This window comes from Podarcis tiliguerta, assembly GCF_965153285.1.
Source record: "Podarcis tiliguerta genome assembly, chromosome: 3".
Lineage (NCBI taxonomy): Eukaryota > Metazoa > Chordata > Lepidosauria > Squamata > Lacertidae > Podarcis > Podarcis tiliguerta.
In genome coordinates, this window is record NC_139536.1 from 33,482,739 (window position 1) to 33,500,002 (window position 17,264).

At 42.3% G+C, this 17,264-nt stretch overlaps 1 protein-coding gene across 4 annotated transcripts in view; it reads right to left on the reverse strand.

The window, feature by feature from the left end:
* PLB1 (phospholipase B1) overlaps positions 1-17,264 on the reverse strand; it is a 114,721-nt gene that overhangs the window by 26,718 nt on the left and 70,739 nt on the right. For all 4 annotated transcript variants that reach the window (XM_083434394.1, XM_083434396.1, XM_083434393.1 and 1 more), the window contains 14 exons: positions 16,523-16,596; positions 15,556-15,599; positions 14,839-14,947; positions 12,814-12,865; positions 12,582-12,662; positions 11,292-11,357; positions 9,715-9,815; positions 8,116-8,197; positions 7,212-7,316; positions 5,924-6,019; positions 4,983-5,054; positions 2,509-2,586; positions 1,414-1,474; positions 507-565 (listed from right to left, as the gene is read on the reverse strand). In XM_083434394.1, coding sequence (XP_083290520.1) covers positions 507-565; positions 1,414-1,474; positions 2,509-2,586; positions 4,983-5,054; positions 5,924-6,019; positions 7,212-7,316; positions 8,116-8,197; positions 9,715-9,815; positions 11,292-11,357; positions 12,582-12,662; positions 12,814-12,865; positions 14,839-14,947; positions 15,556-15,599; positions 16,523-16,596 — 1,080 coding nt within the window. The remainder of the gene's footprint in view (positions 1-506; positions 566-1,413; positions 1,475-2,508; positions 2,587-4,982; positions 5,055-5,923; positions 6,020-7,211; positions 7,317-8,115; positions 8,198-9,714; positions 9,816-11,291; positions 11,358-12,581; positions 12,663-12,813; positions 12,866-14,838; positions 14,948-15,555; positions 15,600-16,522; positions 16,597-17,264) is intronic.

Genomic DNA, 17,264 nt, shown 5'->3' on the forward strand with positions numbered 1-17,264 from the left:
GTTGGGATTCAATTAATGAGTCCCACTAGCGAAAGCCCGTGCAAGGACTTCTGCTAGCACATTGGGGCTTCCCCTTCTCCCACCCTCTGCAGCCCCCCAAAATTGGCTCAGTGTGTGGGGCTAACCCCCAGAAAAATGTGCAGGAGAGGAGAGAGGGAATCGTTCTGTCTGGCAAGCTGATGGAACAACTGTCATGGCATTCGGTTGAATGCACCTAACGTGCTTTAAATGTATGGTACAGATGTGATCTTTACAACTTGCACCAGGTTTCCACAATGGCTAAACCCACTCCCAGGGTTCTTTTCATAATAGGCACCCTGCTGCAAACTGAAATGTCTGGCTAAGCATACAATATTCCAAAGCGTTTAGATGATACCTATTGGACCAAGTGTGCTGGGCACGAATTCTCCTTTCCTAAGTTTAACCTTATTGCTGGGTGTTGACTGAGACCACAGCATCCTTGTGGAGAGCAGAATTTCCCCAGGTGCTGCATCCCGTAGACTTACCGTCAAAGAATCACCAAGGGCAGCTATCACTTTGATGTCAGAAGGTTGTAGCCTGTGGACTGGATAAGGGGGTGGTGGAAGGAGGACATCATAAGGGAAGGGTGTCACTGGTATGGTTTTGTTTGTTTGTTAATATATTCATGAACCGCTTGATACAAATACAATTAAACAAAGTCCAGTCAAGCAATCAGTAAGGGTACTTAAAATTCTACATGGACCAGAAATGATATGCTGAATGGGCTGAACTTGGAAACTAAAGAGATGGAAGCTACTTTTAAGTTGCAATCCTATGTACGCTTACCTGGGAACAAGCTTTATTAAACCCATTTGGGGCTTTCTTCTAAGTAAACATGCATAGGATTGTAACAAGCAGATCAACAATGCTAAACATTAAAAAATTCTCACTAAGCAATGGCACAAATATTCCTTATGGGACGCATTTTCTAAATCCTGAATTATCTTGGTTGCCATATTCTGAGTTTAATTCTCTCTTTGGGGGGCAATCCTGCAAGCAGTTAGGAAGCTTAAATTCCACTGAAGTGAACAGAATATTCATTGCGTACAGCATTTCCACCCTTATCTATACCCACAGCAGCCCTAAAGGTACTTACGGTTGTGATAAGATACTCTTTTCAGAGCTCTGAGAATGCTGGTTTTAATTTCAAAACAAGTCTACAGCCTTCACAGATGCAGAATTTGCAAGTGCAGAAAAATGCAATCGACAAAAATGCTAGAATCTTAGATATAAATAAAAAATGAAAAAGAAGACCACGTTTATCTACCAGTTTCCCTCCCCTCCCCACTGGTAATGTCGCAGTAACACCCCCCTGAGACTTTAAAAAATGCAAAAGAACGAGATAGCAAAACTCTGCATTATGTGTTCTTTCTGTATCTCCTTATTTCTCACCTGATGTTGGGGCTTTTTTGGATGCAGCCTGTCCAGGGCATGACAGATCACTACCCCAGCTCTTAAAGACAAATGCAATCAACACATCATTAGAAGCTTTTCAAATGAAATGAAAATATATTGAACATGCAAGAATTTCAAGTCATGGTTCACAAGCCAAAGAAAGCCCCACTTCCAGCCTTTGGGGGTCTATACTAATCAGCCTCCATTTATTGCCCTCATCCCCAGGCTTCATACTAGAGATAGCATGCTATCATGTAGTCCTAGTTTTACATCGCTTTCTGGGCAACCAGTAAACTCTTTGCGCCATTTCTTTAATTTTATTACGTTTTATAAGCTCACTAAATGAAAGAACACAAAAAAAAAACCACCAACTTGATAGCAATCACATAACACACTGACAGATGTTCTCTCAGCTCCAATATATAACATCAATAGCTGAATCCTACTGTGACCTGATTGGATCATTGCCAAAGCAAGATGACACCTAATTGGCTCTCTAAACACTCATGCTCATTGGCTACATTCAAATGAAGGAAAGCTACTGTATATCAACCTAAGTAAGTTGTGCTTCATTTTTCGGGTTATTTGGCTATAACTTTTGATAGAATATAGATAATTGAACAAACTTTGTTGCATTACATTCTTCATTAAATTATCATTCCATTCATATATAATTTTATGGTATTACTCCAAATAAAAGTGGTGTTATGAGCCATCAAATCTCTGCAATACACTTTTCCCAATAGGTTTCCACAATTTTGGCCACTAGTGTACTGTTACTTATAATTCATATCACACCTTTAGCATTTGCACATAGATTTACAATCTTCATTTTGTTTGGTCTTCAAACAGCTCATTGCAAGAGGCACTGGCTGCATTTGCACAATTAAATCCATAAGGCAGGATTCAAAAGTCAAGTTTATCTCTTGCAGGTGCAAGTTTATCTCTTGCAGGTGCATCTCTTGCAGGGAGCTCACCTCCCGTAACAGTCACTGCAGGGTGCTTATGTGAAGTGTGAAAAGATCCTGTAGACAACAGATGTTCAGTACTATGCTCACATGTATAAGCCACAGTAAATGAGAAAGGAATCACCTGGCTTGGCTTCTGTGTGGGCTCCAGAGGCGAATGTGAACCATTGCTGTTCTTGTAGGTTCCCAGGAATGGTTGGTGCTAAAAAAAAGGAAGTACATTTCAAGCTCCAAATACTGCGGAATTTATGCCAGCACCATAAGGATGCATTTATTAGAGTTGAGGTCTGTGGGGCTTGCCAATATGAATTCAATTTAGTTCTGCAATCATGATTCTCACATAGAAAAAGAGGAGTTTGGCTTCGAGAACCCATTAGAGAGAGAAGAGTAGACCAGAAAGTAGACCAGTAAGGTAAAGGGACCCCTGAACATTAGGTCCAGTCATGAGCGACTCTGGGGTTGTGGCGCTCATCTCACTTTATTGGCCGAGGGAGCCAGCGTACAGCTTCCGGGTCATGTGGCCAGCATGACTAAGCCGCTTCTGGCAAACCAGAGCAGTGCACGGAAATGCCGTTTACCTTCCCACCATAGCAGTACCTATTTATCTACTTGCACTTTAACGTGCTTTCGAACTGCTAGGTGGGCAGAAGCTGGGACAGAGCAACGGAAGCTCACCCTGTCATGGGGATTTGAACTGCCGACCTTCTGATCGGCAAGCCCTAGGCTCTGTGGTTTAACCCACAGCGCCACCCGTGTCAAAGTAGACCAAGCCTAGAATTTAAGGATGGAAAACCTTTACCCTGAAGGTAAACAAGGACATCAAATCAGGGCAGTATCACAGTTACTTTGGAAAACTGTTTCTATCTCTCCTATTAATTGAAATTTTATTGTTGCATTCTGCTAGTTAGCAATCTGTACATTTTTCAAATAAATACTAAAATATAATAAAATTTGAAGATCTAACTTTTGCACACAAGTGGGATGGACTTCTGAGTAAATGTGCATATGCTTGCACTCCTAGTCCATGTAAATAGACCTGCAAGTTTATGGAAGTGAGCCAAGTGAAATGTACTAGTTCTGCTTGGAGAGATGAGAAGCACAAGGAACTGGCAAGGCCAGTAAGAAAACTGGTGGCATATTGTGGAAAGGTGAAGCTTTCTATTTGTTTTCTCTGCAATGTGGCTTAGTAACCCCTGGGCCATAACAAATGTACATACAGATACACAAATGAACTCATTGTTGTAGACTGGGAAAGAAAGCTTCCATCTCTGACAGAGAACGCTTATGTGTGTGTGGGGGGGGCAGTTTCTATGAAACTCAGTACAGGTACCCCTCCCCCCGGCAGGGGTTGCGTTCTGGGCCCCTGCGCACATTGGTGAAATCACGTACCATATCTGGTGGACCTGTACTAAGGTTAAAGCCTACTGGGATATGATATACAATGAACTGAAAAAGGTTTATTAAAAATGCCTTTATCAAAAAACCAGAGGCATTTTTGTTGGGTATAATTGGGGAAGAAATTCCCATAAAAGATATAAATTTATTTATGTATGCTACCACAGCCGCGAGGATACTTTTAGCCCATAAATGGAAGCAGCAGGAGCTTCCAACATTGGAAGAATGGCAGACTAAAATGACGGAATATGCAGAATTGGCGAAGCTGATGGGCAAGATCCGAAAGTAGCGCAACGAGCTGTTCGAAAAGGACTCGAGTAAATTTATACAACATATGAGAGAACATTGTAAACATTTGAAAACGTTTGCAGGTTTGAGTTAAAATATTTTGCAATGTTAATTTTTGGAACCTCTTTACAATTATCAAGGTAAATTTTATAAGCATGAAAGAAGGTAAATAGGTTGATATAGAAATGCTAAGTTGTAAGTGAATATTTATGAAAGCCAAGGAGTGGGGGGGGGGGGAGTCAAGGCTCAGTTTGAGCAAGGCTATAGGTGATGTTATGATCTTAACGGATTGTGATTATGGTCAAAATAATGTAAACTCAATATATATATATATATATATATATATATATATATATATATAAAAGTAAGTGAAATCACATAAAGTGGGGACACCCTTTAAACACCCTCTCTGCTGCTCTCTCACCAATCCAGACTAAAAATACTGCATCCAAAAATATCCAGCAACTAGAATTGAAGCTCTGGGGCCAGCAGGAGGCTGGAGGAGGTGCAGGAAAATGGCCGCTGCTTCTGCACTACCCCACACATCAGCTGTTAGGCAGGGAGGCTTAGCAGCATAAACAAAGCCCTGCTGCACCTCCAGTCTCTTTGGGCTTTCCTCCACCCTCACTGATGTCCTCTTTGGGCTCTGGAGAGGGCTTCCTCATGAGCCATGAAGACTCTCCAGCTCTCTCCTGCCATTTCTTGGTTTGAATTGAATTATTTAATTGTTTCCCAGCACCATGCACATAGAGTTGCATGTGAGTCGGTTGTGCGTAGGTAGAGGGACACCTGTATTCTAAAAAAAGGTATTGGAAAAATGATTGATCACATAAGGCAGTGGCTTATCCTTTGAGTGTTAGATTGCTGACACCCACATTTGACACCTTTTGCCCTGAAAGATGATGCTCTATTTACCAGACTTGGGCAGCTCAGGGTTACATTATCTGTAAAGTTGAAGGAAATGGATTTCTTCCCTAAAGGTTGAATCTGCAAAACAAAAACAAATGGTTATTTAACAGTGTTTCTTCTTTCCCCCCTAATAATTATCTTTCAAAATAAAAACTAATAAATACTATGATGCATTTGTTCCATAATTTGATCCCCGAGGCACTTTGCAAACTCATTTTCTCAAGGGTTCTCGGTTTTATTGCCACTGAAATTTAACTAAAATTCTAAGTGAGTGACACAGCAACTGTCTACAGGACAATAATTTCACAGCAGTGAGAGCAAGGATTATCTCACCTTTTCCTGGAAGTCTTTGGGTCACCCCCCCTTTCCCTATGCTCTTATGGTAACTTATCCAAAACACATGTAATTGAAATAATCATATATTATTCTCCTGCCTACCGTTGTTTCCATATGTACCTTCCTGTTGTTTCCTTGTTTCTCTCAAGTCTGTAAGCCCCTTGGGAATAATTGTTATGCCTGCCCCTTAGAAGGCCTCATGTACATAGGTGTTACTATATCTACTATATATATTTTTAGAAGTTGTTTGTTCACTATGAATTTGAACATCCCTTAAGAAATTGCAACCCATTTTTGTATGATGGTTCAATGAACTTTGTCTATGTCTGGATAAGATTGGATACCATCTTGAATCAAAATGGTGGCCTAAACCTTTCAAAACTGCGCTAGGTTTAAGCACTGATTTCAAAGTAGCACAGATTTTTTTGTTTCTTAGAATTCCCGAGTAATTCTAGTTGCTAATAAACAAATAAACACATAATCTGAAGGCAACAGGAGAAAATCTGAATATGCAAAATATACTTTAATGGCATAAAGGTCTTTGCTACCCAGGAGATATACACTGTACAAATAAGAGGACATTAGCAAAATGATCAAATCCCATGCCCTACCATATTGTTCCAGAGGGCCCGAGAAAGCTGGGAATGTGACTTTTGACTCAGATGAAAGCAATCAGGTGCAAAGAAAGAGATGTCTGGACGCCCATCCTGAAAAGGTTGAAAACATTAGATTTTTGAGGGGGTGGGGGGTTCAAAGAGACAATCCCGAATATTCAATCCAGTGAAAATGTTTGAATTCTTTCGTGTCTAGTCTGAAACTATCAGAGACTGCCTGAATTCTCTGGTAACTAATATTCCATGCAAGTCAATAGCAGGGGGTGGAGGCATTACAATGTATGTGTCAATTCTGTCAAATTTAATGTGAGCTCTTTCAGGTCAATAAAGTTCTTGCGTTGCCAGAACAGTTTTTCTTGACTTTACTTGCAGCATAAACTGCCTTTTAAAAAGTTACTTCAAGCCTGAAAGAACTAGGAAACATGAATTAAAAGGATGTACAACAGAATACAAAACGATAGGTCACATTTATAAACTGCAAAAGAGCAATTTGTGTAAACTGACAAATTACAACTTGCTGCAAAAAAAATGTAAAGTGTTGAAATCAGTCAACATTTTCAAAGCTGATGTAACCTTGCTGGTGTTTCTTTAAGAGTGACAAATAAAGCAACTGTCAGTCACAGTGAATACTCAGCCTTCGACTATAGTTTTAACAAGCCCTGGTCATTTCAGTTCCACTTTCGAAAACAGTTGCACGGTATCTCAGTCTGAAAGGTTCTTTTATGGCAGGACAGGTTTTGTCCTTGCTAACAAAGCTTCTTCTTATTTTTGCTTTGTATTGTGCTTTGTATTTTGGTATATATATATATACATTCCCAATCTCAGAGAAAATTAAGAAATGCTGGTGCAGGTCTAAACTAAAGGCTACTGGGTCTTCATACTAGTAACCTCAGCTCACAAACATTGCAAAGGTGCAGGAATGGAACTCATTACATATTTTAACTTCTGTGCGCAGTCTAATATGGAATACTAGGCCACTGGTCTGAGTGTTCTGTGAACCCACATGGAAGTGCTGGCTGCTGTGCAGGAAGTCCTTCTCATCACCTCAATATAGGTCAGTGTTCACAGACCACACACCATGCTCAGTAAGGATCAGACACAGTCTAACCACTGCATGAGCAAGGCAGGATGAATGCTGAATAATCAAGCCACCCCCAGAGTCCAAGACTCAATCCAAATTGCATCATAACAGCTTTATGTTAAAATTTCAAGATCCTAAAACTCTGCAGGCTTTCTTATAAGGTAAGCAACATACACATCCACGTTCAATCCAGCCAAGACACACCTGTAGAAGAGGAAGTACGATGCTTTGGAGGAAAGGCTGCAGCACTACTGTAAAATCTTCTTGGGTGTCATACTTGCCAGTCTCCACTAGGCTTTGCAGACTGCTCTGTGGAATAAAAATAAAAGGAGTATCTCAAGAACAGACCATGGTTTGTAAACCATGGTTTGTAAACAAACCACAGTTCAAGGTACACTAAACTATGGTATAATGTTGAACCATGATTTAGCAGAAAGTGTGGGCCAGTGTACTGTTAGGAAACTAATTTCTGTGCCAAGAACAGCACAGAAACAACACACATAATATACATGGTCCAGATTATAACAAATCATGAAATGTTGGTGGGGTTCTCTTGATACAGTTATCCAATTTTTGTCTCTAGAGCAGGGGTGTCAAACTCAAATTCATCGGGGGCCGCATCAGCAGTTTGGTCACCCTCAAAGGGCCGGTTGTATCTGTAGGACTTATAGTACAGGAGAGAAGGTTACAGTACAGGAGAGAAGGGTTCAGGCAGCCGTTGGATCTGTCCAATCACAGGTTGGCATGCGCTCAATATAAAAACAAGTGGAGGTTTCCTGAATGCATGTAAAGTGGAGGTTTCCTGTGTAGAACGGCCGGCGCCGCTTTCTTGTGTCAAAAAACAAACAAACAAAAAAAGCGAGAATAAAAGGTGAAGGCTGGCGGCCGGCGGCGGCTACACGGGCCACATGACGAGGTTTGGCGGGCCAGATTCGGCCCGCGGGCCTTGTGTTTGACACCCGTGCTCTAGAGTGTGGTAGTTTTAAATCATGTCGCAGGATGTTCCAGAAGAACAATATATGGTTGCTTTGGGGTATAATGCAACAACATTCATACAAAGACAGCAGGTAACATGCAAAAGGTCAATATTGATTCTTTGCCGATATACCTGATAAGCTTGGACTGCTTCCTTCATCCTCGCCAGCTCTGGTGAGCCTTCTTGAACGGTGAGAACACACTCACAATTCTCTCTGCATATGAAATTAAAGGGAGTGCGGGACAAAAACAACATATATTGATAAAGCAGGACTGCCATATTTTGGAACTACGAGTAGTTATCATGGTCACTGTCTGTTGGCTGTTTCAGGTTATACTGGTGTTTAAGAGTATAGATTATCTCATTGTTATCTGTGCTATAAAGTACACATTTTTTCTGTATTTTTGGGTTTCCCTTTTATTTTTATATTTTTAGGATGTCGTAAACTTCTTAGAGATTGTATTTGAAATAAGATGAATAGATAGATAGATGATAGATGATAGATAGATGAGGAAATGTAGAAAGTAGAAAGTCACTGAAAATCAGAATTGGAAACATAAAAGAAATCAGAATTATAGAAGTGATGGTAGGGGCTTATACTGGATCCAAGGACTCAAATACAATTTTAATGTTTCACTTTTGCCATCGCAAGAAACCAAGGATATCCAGAGTGATTACTACTACTCTAATGGGGGGGGGGTAAGCAACTGAGAGGGACGTGGGTGGTGCTGTGGGTAAAAGCCTCAGCGCCTAGGGCTTGCCGATCGAAGGGTCGGTGGTTCGAATCCCCGCGGCGGGGTGCGCTCCCGTTGTTCGGTCCCAGCGCCTGCCAACCTAGCAGTTCGAAAGCACTCCCGGGTGCAAGTAGATAAATAGGGACCGCTTACTAGCGGGAAGGTAAACGGCATTTCCGTCTGCGGCTCTGGCTCACCAGAGCAGCAATGTCACGCTGGCCACGTGACCCGGAAGTGTCTCCGGACAGCGCTGGCCCCTGGCCTCTTAAGTGAGATGGGCGCACAACCCTAGAGTCTGTCAAGACTGGCCCGTGCAGGCAGGGGTACCTCTACCTTTAAGCAACTGAGAAACTTATAGGACCTTAAAGACTAATTTGCCATAGAATAAGGTTTTCGAGGACTCCAGTCCACTTCATCGGATGTTAAGGAACGAAGACAGACTAAATATAATCTATTTATTCTACATCTGTGTTTTGTTTCCCAAGGAAATCTGCTAAATCGTGACTTGGTAGGGAAAACACAACCTGCACAATATGACATATTGAGGCTACCACACATGGCTTGTTATGACAGATCCTGCTGGCTTGTAATTAGCTTTCTCAAAATGTCTAATACAAAGGCATTTCAGAAAGTTTTCCTATATTTGTGCCATCATGGGCTTTTGTCTCATTTTAGCCGATTAAGAATTTGCAGTCCGAGAGATGCTTCCATTTCAAGCCGTTCCTCTGTGCTAGAGTAAAGCCATCCCTAGACATACCATTATACTGGGATCTCACCTAACATCCAGTGAGCAGACCACTTGCTCACCATTCACCACTGTACATGGCTTCTCCCAAAGAATGCTGGGAATTGCAGTTCTGTGAGGGGTAAACTACAGCTCCTAGGATTCGCTGGGGGAAGCCGTGTGCTTTAAGTACCTGGTGGTGTGGATGCCATGCAGAATGGCCCTAATATACTTGGATGGCATGGATACAAGAAGAGACCAAAGCTGGCTTACACTGCTAGATGGGCAGGGCAGGGCAATCTGCTATCCAGAAACAGTTGCCTCAGAGGAAGAAGGTCCATTGCATTCACCAGATTCACCAAAGCTTTTGGCACCTGACGGGAAAGGAAGCACTAAGTTATAAGAGACAACAGCGTGTGAAACACAGGACTTACGTCGTTTCTATGTCAAAGCAGCTATCGAGCCTGATTCATTGCTCATCTTGTTTGTCCCACTTTCCCCCATATCCCTACCCCTCCACATGGAAGCTTTCCAGGAAGATTAGATAATGGTGATTAATGTTAATTTGAGTGTGTCATGGTCACCTACAGAATATAGTTGTTGACAGTAATTAGTGATATGGTGGCCCAAGTCCACCCCCCCCCCCAGTCACATTATATTACTCATTCAGGCACATGGCTCCCTTGTGGCTTTGAAATAATGCTTGTAGGATGTCCTTCTATAGTCACTGAAACATCCCTTTGGAGAGTTTTAGACCATAGCTAAAGGCTTCCCTGCACAATCAAGCACAGAACACTCCAAGTGTATATTATCCTTTCCAGGATATCCACACATTTTCTAACTAAATCATGTGAAGACCTAGGACCTTATTATTATTATTATTATTATTATTATTATTATTATTATTATTATTGGTATTTGAATTTATATACCCCCCCCCTATACCCGGGGGTCTCAGGTCAGTTCACAGAATAAAATCCATATATAAAATCACAGAATACATAATAAAAATAAAAACAACAACCCAATAGCACCCCCCCAAAAGAGCACATGTTAAAAGGGCATAGGATGTAAAGCAGATCAACCAAAAGCCTGGTTAAAAGGGAATGTAATTGCCTGACACCTAAGGGTGTATAATGAAGGCGCCAGGTGAACTTCCCTGGGGAGAGCATTCCACAGAGGGGGAGCCACTGCAGAGAAGGCCCGTTCTTGTGTTGCCACCCTCCGGACCTCTCGAAGAGGAGGCAAATGAAGGGCCTCAGAAGATTATCTCAGGGTCCTGGTAGGCAGTGGCATAGCAAGGTCAGGTGGTACCCGGCGCAGAAAATTTCTTGTCACCACCCCCCAAATTATTATTTTTTGCCTGCAAGAATTTTGGCCTCTCGGAGGTGACACCCGGGGCGGACCGCACCTGCCGCACCCACCTTGCTCTGCCCCTGCTGCTAGGTTCATATAGAAAAAATGGGATAACACGGATTAGGCAGGGAGAAGAGGGAGGACTTTGCCACATATTACTAGACATATTCTATGTGCTATTTGAAGGGATCCCATGACCTCTATTTAACTGAATCCTACATAGCAATAGTAGATTTGTATGTGCATTATTTGAGTCCATGTATAGGAAGGGGAGAATTGCATTTCCCCACCAACCAAAGAATACCACTTTAGTACTGAGAAATTGTATGAATGTGACCTCACTTGAGGTTGGGTGGGTAGTATGAAATTGTAGTCAGCCTCAGACCATTTCAAGCGATGGCTCTGAAAATCTCCTAAAAAACAACCACTGTGCAATTATGCAGCAACATCCTAAAATAAAATGGAAAGATGCTCTCCAGGCAGCAGCCACCTACCTCTGCATGAAGAAGGTCAAGTGCTTTTTGAACACGGCTTGAAAAGTTTACAGCTGAATAGTGATCCTGATACAAGTAGGAGGCAGAAAGAGAGAGTTACTAGTCCTAAAAAAGGTAAAAGTGACCTTTGCAAAGCTCATAAAGGCATGAGATTAATCATGCAAGTCACTCCTTACTAGGAAACATAACATGGAATTCATGATGTAGCTAAAAAAAAATAATGATGCTAGTGAATTTGTGCATCCCAATTAAGAGTTACAATGAACAAATAAAACCTTTCCCCAAAAATTAATTAATTAATTAATTAAATGTGTATATCACTCTTCATTCATAGATCTCAGGGTGGTTCACAACATAAAAATACAAGATAAAAAACACAAAATACAAGATGCTCTGAATATGGCTGTCTCTATCATTGTGGACAGGACAATAATTATACTGTTTTTGCACAATCTTGGACCCCTGATGACTAGATGTTTCCCTGCCTGTGATACGTCACATCCTTCAGCTCTTGGGAGAGGGATAGAAATAACATACTGAATATTCTTAAGACAGCGAAGGAGTCAGAAAGTAGAGAATGAAATGGATGTTCAGTGGTCTACAAATTTCCAACATGATCTGTTTGTATAGCAAATGCACCATTAAGTCTCCAATGCTTTTTTTCATCTCAAAGAAACAAACCCTACAGGAAGGTCACATTTGGAACATCTTGTGGTTGGGGAAGCGAGGCAGACCACTCTTTTTACATAATCATCTTTAACCAAAACCAGCATCCTAAGAGTTGATTTGATACCTGAAGCTACATCTTCAACTTCAAAAAAGCTATGGGGACTCCCAAAAATTTGAATTTCCTTGGTCTAATAGTTCTGACACTCAGGTTGTGGGCTGCTAAGGCTGTTCAGAATTTTTTTATGTGTGGCTAGTCTAGGCCTTTTGTAATATTAAGCAGCCAAAATGAACCACACGGAAGTGTGGAGTTTATCAACTTGTGTCTTTAGAAAACCCTGCAAACTGTGGCCAGAGCAGGTAAGAGAGTCAATCTCCTTCCAGCTTCCACATAAAGCCATTTTTTAAACCCAGAATGATCCTTTAGACAGCACAACTACCTTTGCTCTGGTGCTAATAATAGCTAGAGCCTCCACCCAAGCCATCTAGGCTGCATTAGGGTCTCCAAGCCATGAGTTTTCATCTTTTACCATCACAAAGCAAAGCCTTTACTGATTCCCTGCAAACCACCATTCTGGCTTTCATCCAACATCTCAGAGCTTTGAGAACATCCCCATAACTCACCATGTCTTTGCAATAGTTGCACAGATCATGGACTCCAATGAATACAGTTATGACCTTCCAGTCTGTGTCAAAATTGATTCTCTAAGCAAAGAAAAAAGAATGCACGTGTTACCATTGCTGGCTTATTCACACAGGTATATAATGCATGGTTGCCAACCGACATGAAGCAATTATCGGCGACCCTTCATATAATGTAACAAGTAAGCAAGTTTCTTGAATGTTGTCAACCTACCGAGTCATTTTTCATTAATTTCACAAGGTGCTTTACTTGGTCTGGTAATTTCCTAGGAAAGAGGGGACAAGGTAAAATGACACGGGGCATATATTGGATGCCTGAATATATCTGTAGACTCATCCTTAAAAACAGGTATGTACAGTAAGACAGTAAGAAGTGGCTATTCCCATTTTACCAAGAGAGAACTGCAGTCCCAGAAAGGGAAATGACTTGCCCACTCTAACCTGGTAAATCATTGGCTAAAATGGAATTTGGATTTCCCGAGACCCAGGGGGGCACTTTAAGACTATACTGTCTTTGTTTACAACTGGACTGGGAAAACAGGACCAAGGAAAAATGAGTCATCTGTGAAAGTGCCTGATGACTCATTTCTAACAGCAAGGGAGCCCCTATCCTAAATTAGTCCTCTGGCAGTCCTGGACCACAAGAAGGGAGAGCAGGAGCCTTGAAGGTGCTCCTCAAAAGTTAGCATGTGGACAGCATCTGGACAGTTTATGCAAAGGTGTCCTCTTTCTTTGCCCTCTTTTTTTGTGCTGTGTTTCCACCCTTTTGGTCCCCATAAGCAGAGATTCTCACTTCCGCTGGGGTACTTAGTGAAAACACACAAAAGCAGAAAGAACATTTGAAATTTCCTTTCAAAACCTTAATCGAAACCAGGAATGGGGGCCTCCAAGCGAAAACTGCTCCTTCTTTGAGTTACTTTTTTTCAGCTCCTAGTTTTGCTCTATAGTCCCTGACTGAAACAAGTGCATGAAAAAGCAGTCTACAAAAAACAACAACCCAGAAGACTAATGGAAACGTTAGGCTTTTAAGGAAGCTCCAGGGCTTGGAATGAGCTGAAACACATTTCATTTCTTTCCCATGATTAGGATTGTGTGACATTCCAAATGCTACTTTGGGTTCTTGGTTTTGATTTACATTCTTCGACAATGAAAATGAAAATAAAAAATGGTTTCATATCAGCAGAGAGGAATAGTCGGATTAGGTAAGGTAATTCCTTTCTTCCTTTTGTTGCTGTATGGAACCATATCAAGTTTACTTTATCTCTGCCAGATAAGGCTGTAAATACTATGTGGTAGAAATGACTTCTGATATGTGTGTCTTTGAGAGTTCAGGGACATCACCATAGTATCTGAGCACATAAATACAATAAATGAGACCATGGGAAAGGGGAGCACCTGCCTTCTCTCACTGTACTAAATATGAACCATATGGATAAATATCTATGAAAGCAACTTCCTTCATGTTTTCACAGAATGACTGCAAGACAAAGAAGCTGGGTAATACTTAGGACTCACCTCCTTTCTATCAAGGCCTAGTTAGCCTGGGGTCACATCCATGCTACGTATTTAAAGCCACTTTAATTGGTACCACTTTAACAGACATGGTTTCCCTTGAGAGTCCTCATGGAGTAACAGTTCGAAAGCACGCCAGTGCAAGTAGATAAATAGCTACCACTGTGGCGGGAAGGTAAACAGTGTTTCCGTGTGCTCTGGCTCCCATCACGGTGTTCCATTGTGCCAGAATCAGTTTAGTCATGCTGGCCACATGACCCAGAAAGCTGTCTGTGGACAAACACCGGCTCCATCGGCCTGAAAGCGAGATGAGATAGTCGCCTTTGACTGGACTTAACCGTCCAGAGGTCCTTTACTTTTTTACCTTTACAGTTCCCTTAGCAAACTATAGTACCCAGGATTCTTCAGAGGAAGCCATGGCTGTCAAAGTGATATAGGTGAGTTAAACATGGGGTATGGATGTGACCTGGGGGGGGGGCAGAGGGGCAGTGGCCCCAGGCGCATTTTGGGGGATGCATTCTGCTCCTTGCTGCTCTGCCAGCCCTGTGGTGCTGTGCTGCTGCTGCCCGCCCGCAGCCCTTGGCAGGCACAACAAGCAAGCCCTGCTAGTCCAGTGCCACTTTGTGATGCTGCAGGGACTGCATGGGGATGACGCGATGGGCATGCGCCACACCACCGCTGTGAGCTGAACAATTTCCACATGACACTATTCTGTGGATAGACCTACTCAGCTGGTGCTCTCGGAACTGCTTGGTTGAGAAAGGCAGTTGGCTTTCTTAGGTCTCCTGTGCCAGTCGAATATCCCGTGAGGTTAGCATTGAACTCACGGAGGATATCTGAAAGAAAGAAAATAATAACTTTGGTGGTTTAAAAAACCTCTTGTTTTCTTGTTGTTCAAATTGTTTACTGGTTGTCGTTTTATTGTTGTTTTAATGTTGTTACCACTTTGAGCACTGCTCCCATAAGCAGAAAGCAGGACATGTATTATTCTAGTAAATGAGCGAGTAGCTTGGAAGTATATAGGTGAAATAATTGATGCGGAGTCAGGAACCTGAGAAGACCTTGGCTGGGTGGCTGGAGAAGACAATAGGATGACAAAGTAGGGGAAATGGTGGAGGATGTCAAGCCCTGGGGGAGTGGCAGGATGGCACCAGGCAGAATGGATTTAGGCTGGAGCCTAACTCCATTCAGCTTAGTCATGTGACCTGGCAACCTGGTGGAACTTATGCCAGCAAAAAGGGAGATGTAAGTAAACTGCATTTTAAAGGCTTGCTTTCCCTTTGCCAGGCTTAGGCCAGGTCAGCCGCAGTAGTCCCACTCCTGAAAGGAGTTTGAAATAGGGGTAATTTGTGCATGTTTAATTTAAGCCACCATAAATTCCACCAGCTTCCTGTTCTTAGGATTGATTTGTAAATCTGGATCCAACCCCTTGACTTTTACTTACTGGGCAAAGTTGTTACATTCCTTAATGAAGCATCTCCTCCAATGCTGCAGTAAGAGTCAGACGGAGAAAGAACGAAAGAAAGAAAGAAAGAAAGAAAGAAAGAGCCTCTTAGTCAAGTTTTAGCCAATAAGAGGAACAATGACAAACACCAAAAAGTACATTTCATGCTTTGCAAGGGAGATAATGTGGAGAGGTGCCTGTGGGATTTTCTGCTTTGGGGCCAAAATATCTTGACTAAACTTGTCGCTGAAGATTTTCAAAATTCAACATTCACAAGCTAGTCTCCCTATCAGAATAATTGTGACGTTTCCTTTTATTTACTTCCTACGTGGACACGGGTGGCGCTGTGGGTAAAACCTCAGCGCCTAGGACTTGCCGATCGAAAGGTCGGCGGTTCGAATCCCCGTGGCGGGGTGCGCTCCCGTCGTTTGGTCCCAGCGCCTGCCAACCTAGCAGTTCGAAAGCACACCCGGGTGCAAGTAGATAAATAGGGACCGCTTACTAGCGGGAAGGTAAACGGCGTTCCGTGTGCTGTGCTGGCTCGCCAGATGCAGCTTGTCACGCTGGCCACGTGACCCAGAAGTGTCTGCGGACAGCGCTGGCTCCCGGCCTATAGAGTGAGATGAGCGCACAACCCTAGAGTCTGGCAAGACTGGCCCGTACGGGCAGGGGTACCTTTACCTTTACCCTTTTTATTTAGGTGGGAGGCAGACTTCAGTCTTTCAAGTTTCAGTGGCACTCTGTGTGAGGCCCCAATTCAACACCCACCCCACCTCTCGCCTTCTGTTCTGCTCAATTCACTACATCATAGATGTGACACCCTGCAGTGCCCCCTGGGCTCAGTGCCCAGTGTGGCGAAACCAGACACGATGCCCTAAAGCCGCCTACTGTATGTGGGAGGAAATATCCACAAATGCAAGTCAGTTGTGGCTATTTGTGGAGCAAAATCACAAGGCTAGTTACCTACCTCCAAGCCAGCCCCCAATACTGCGTATTCATATCCATCAGGTCATTTGGTTTTGCTCCAATGCCATTGCCAGCCTGCCTCAGAGAGACCAAAGAGATAGATGAAGTTGGCAACTCACGTATTTTGTTTTGTTGTTGTTCATAATGAAAAGTGTACTTTTAAGGCTTCCGGCTCCTAGAACAAGGGCAGCTGACCCTTTTTGTCAGAGCCTCCACGGCATTTTGAAAGCTCTAAAACAGTTGCTATGTACACTGTGTTCCATCAACAGGATTTATGGCTGCGTGAAGCCGGGTTTAGAAACATTATCAGCATGACTCAAGATAACTGGACAATAAATGGGGCAATTAATCGAGAAGTGGCACCCAATCAGGCCAATGAACTTTTACAACACCCTGTCCCATATTCACTCTGTACAGGATAATACAGAGAATGTGAAATGGAGTTTGTGTATGTGCGCAAATGACTGGCTGGATTAGATGATAATTTGGCACTTTACATAATGTGGCATATGGGGGAAGAGTTTTGGCTATTTTTAGTTATTTTTTTGTCCTGCCTAATGATAATCAGAATATTATAAAACACATAATAAAATACAATAAAACAGCAATGATATCAAAGAACCCCCAGAAAATATCAGGTAGGAAAAACTTCAATAAAAACACCAGCTAAAACTTATTTCAACACATTTACAACATAGGGGAATGGTCTATTTAAAGAAAACTTTATTGACCGGACGGTGAAA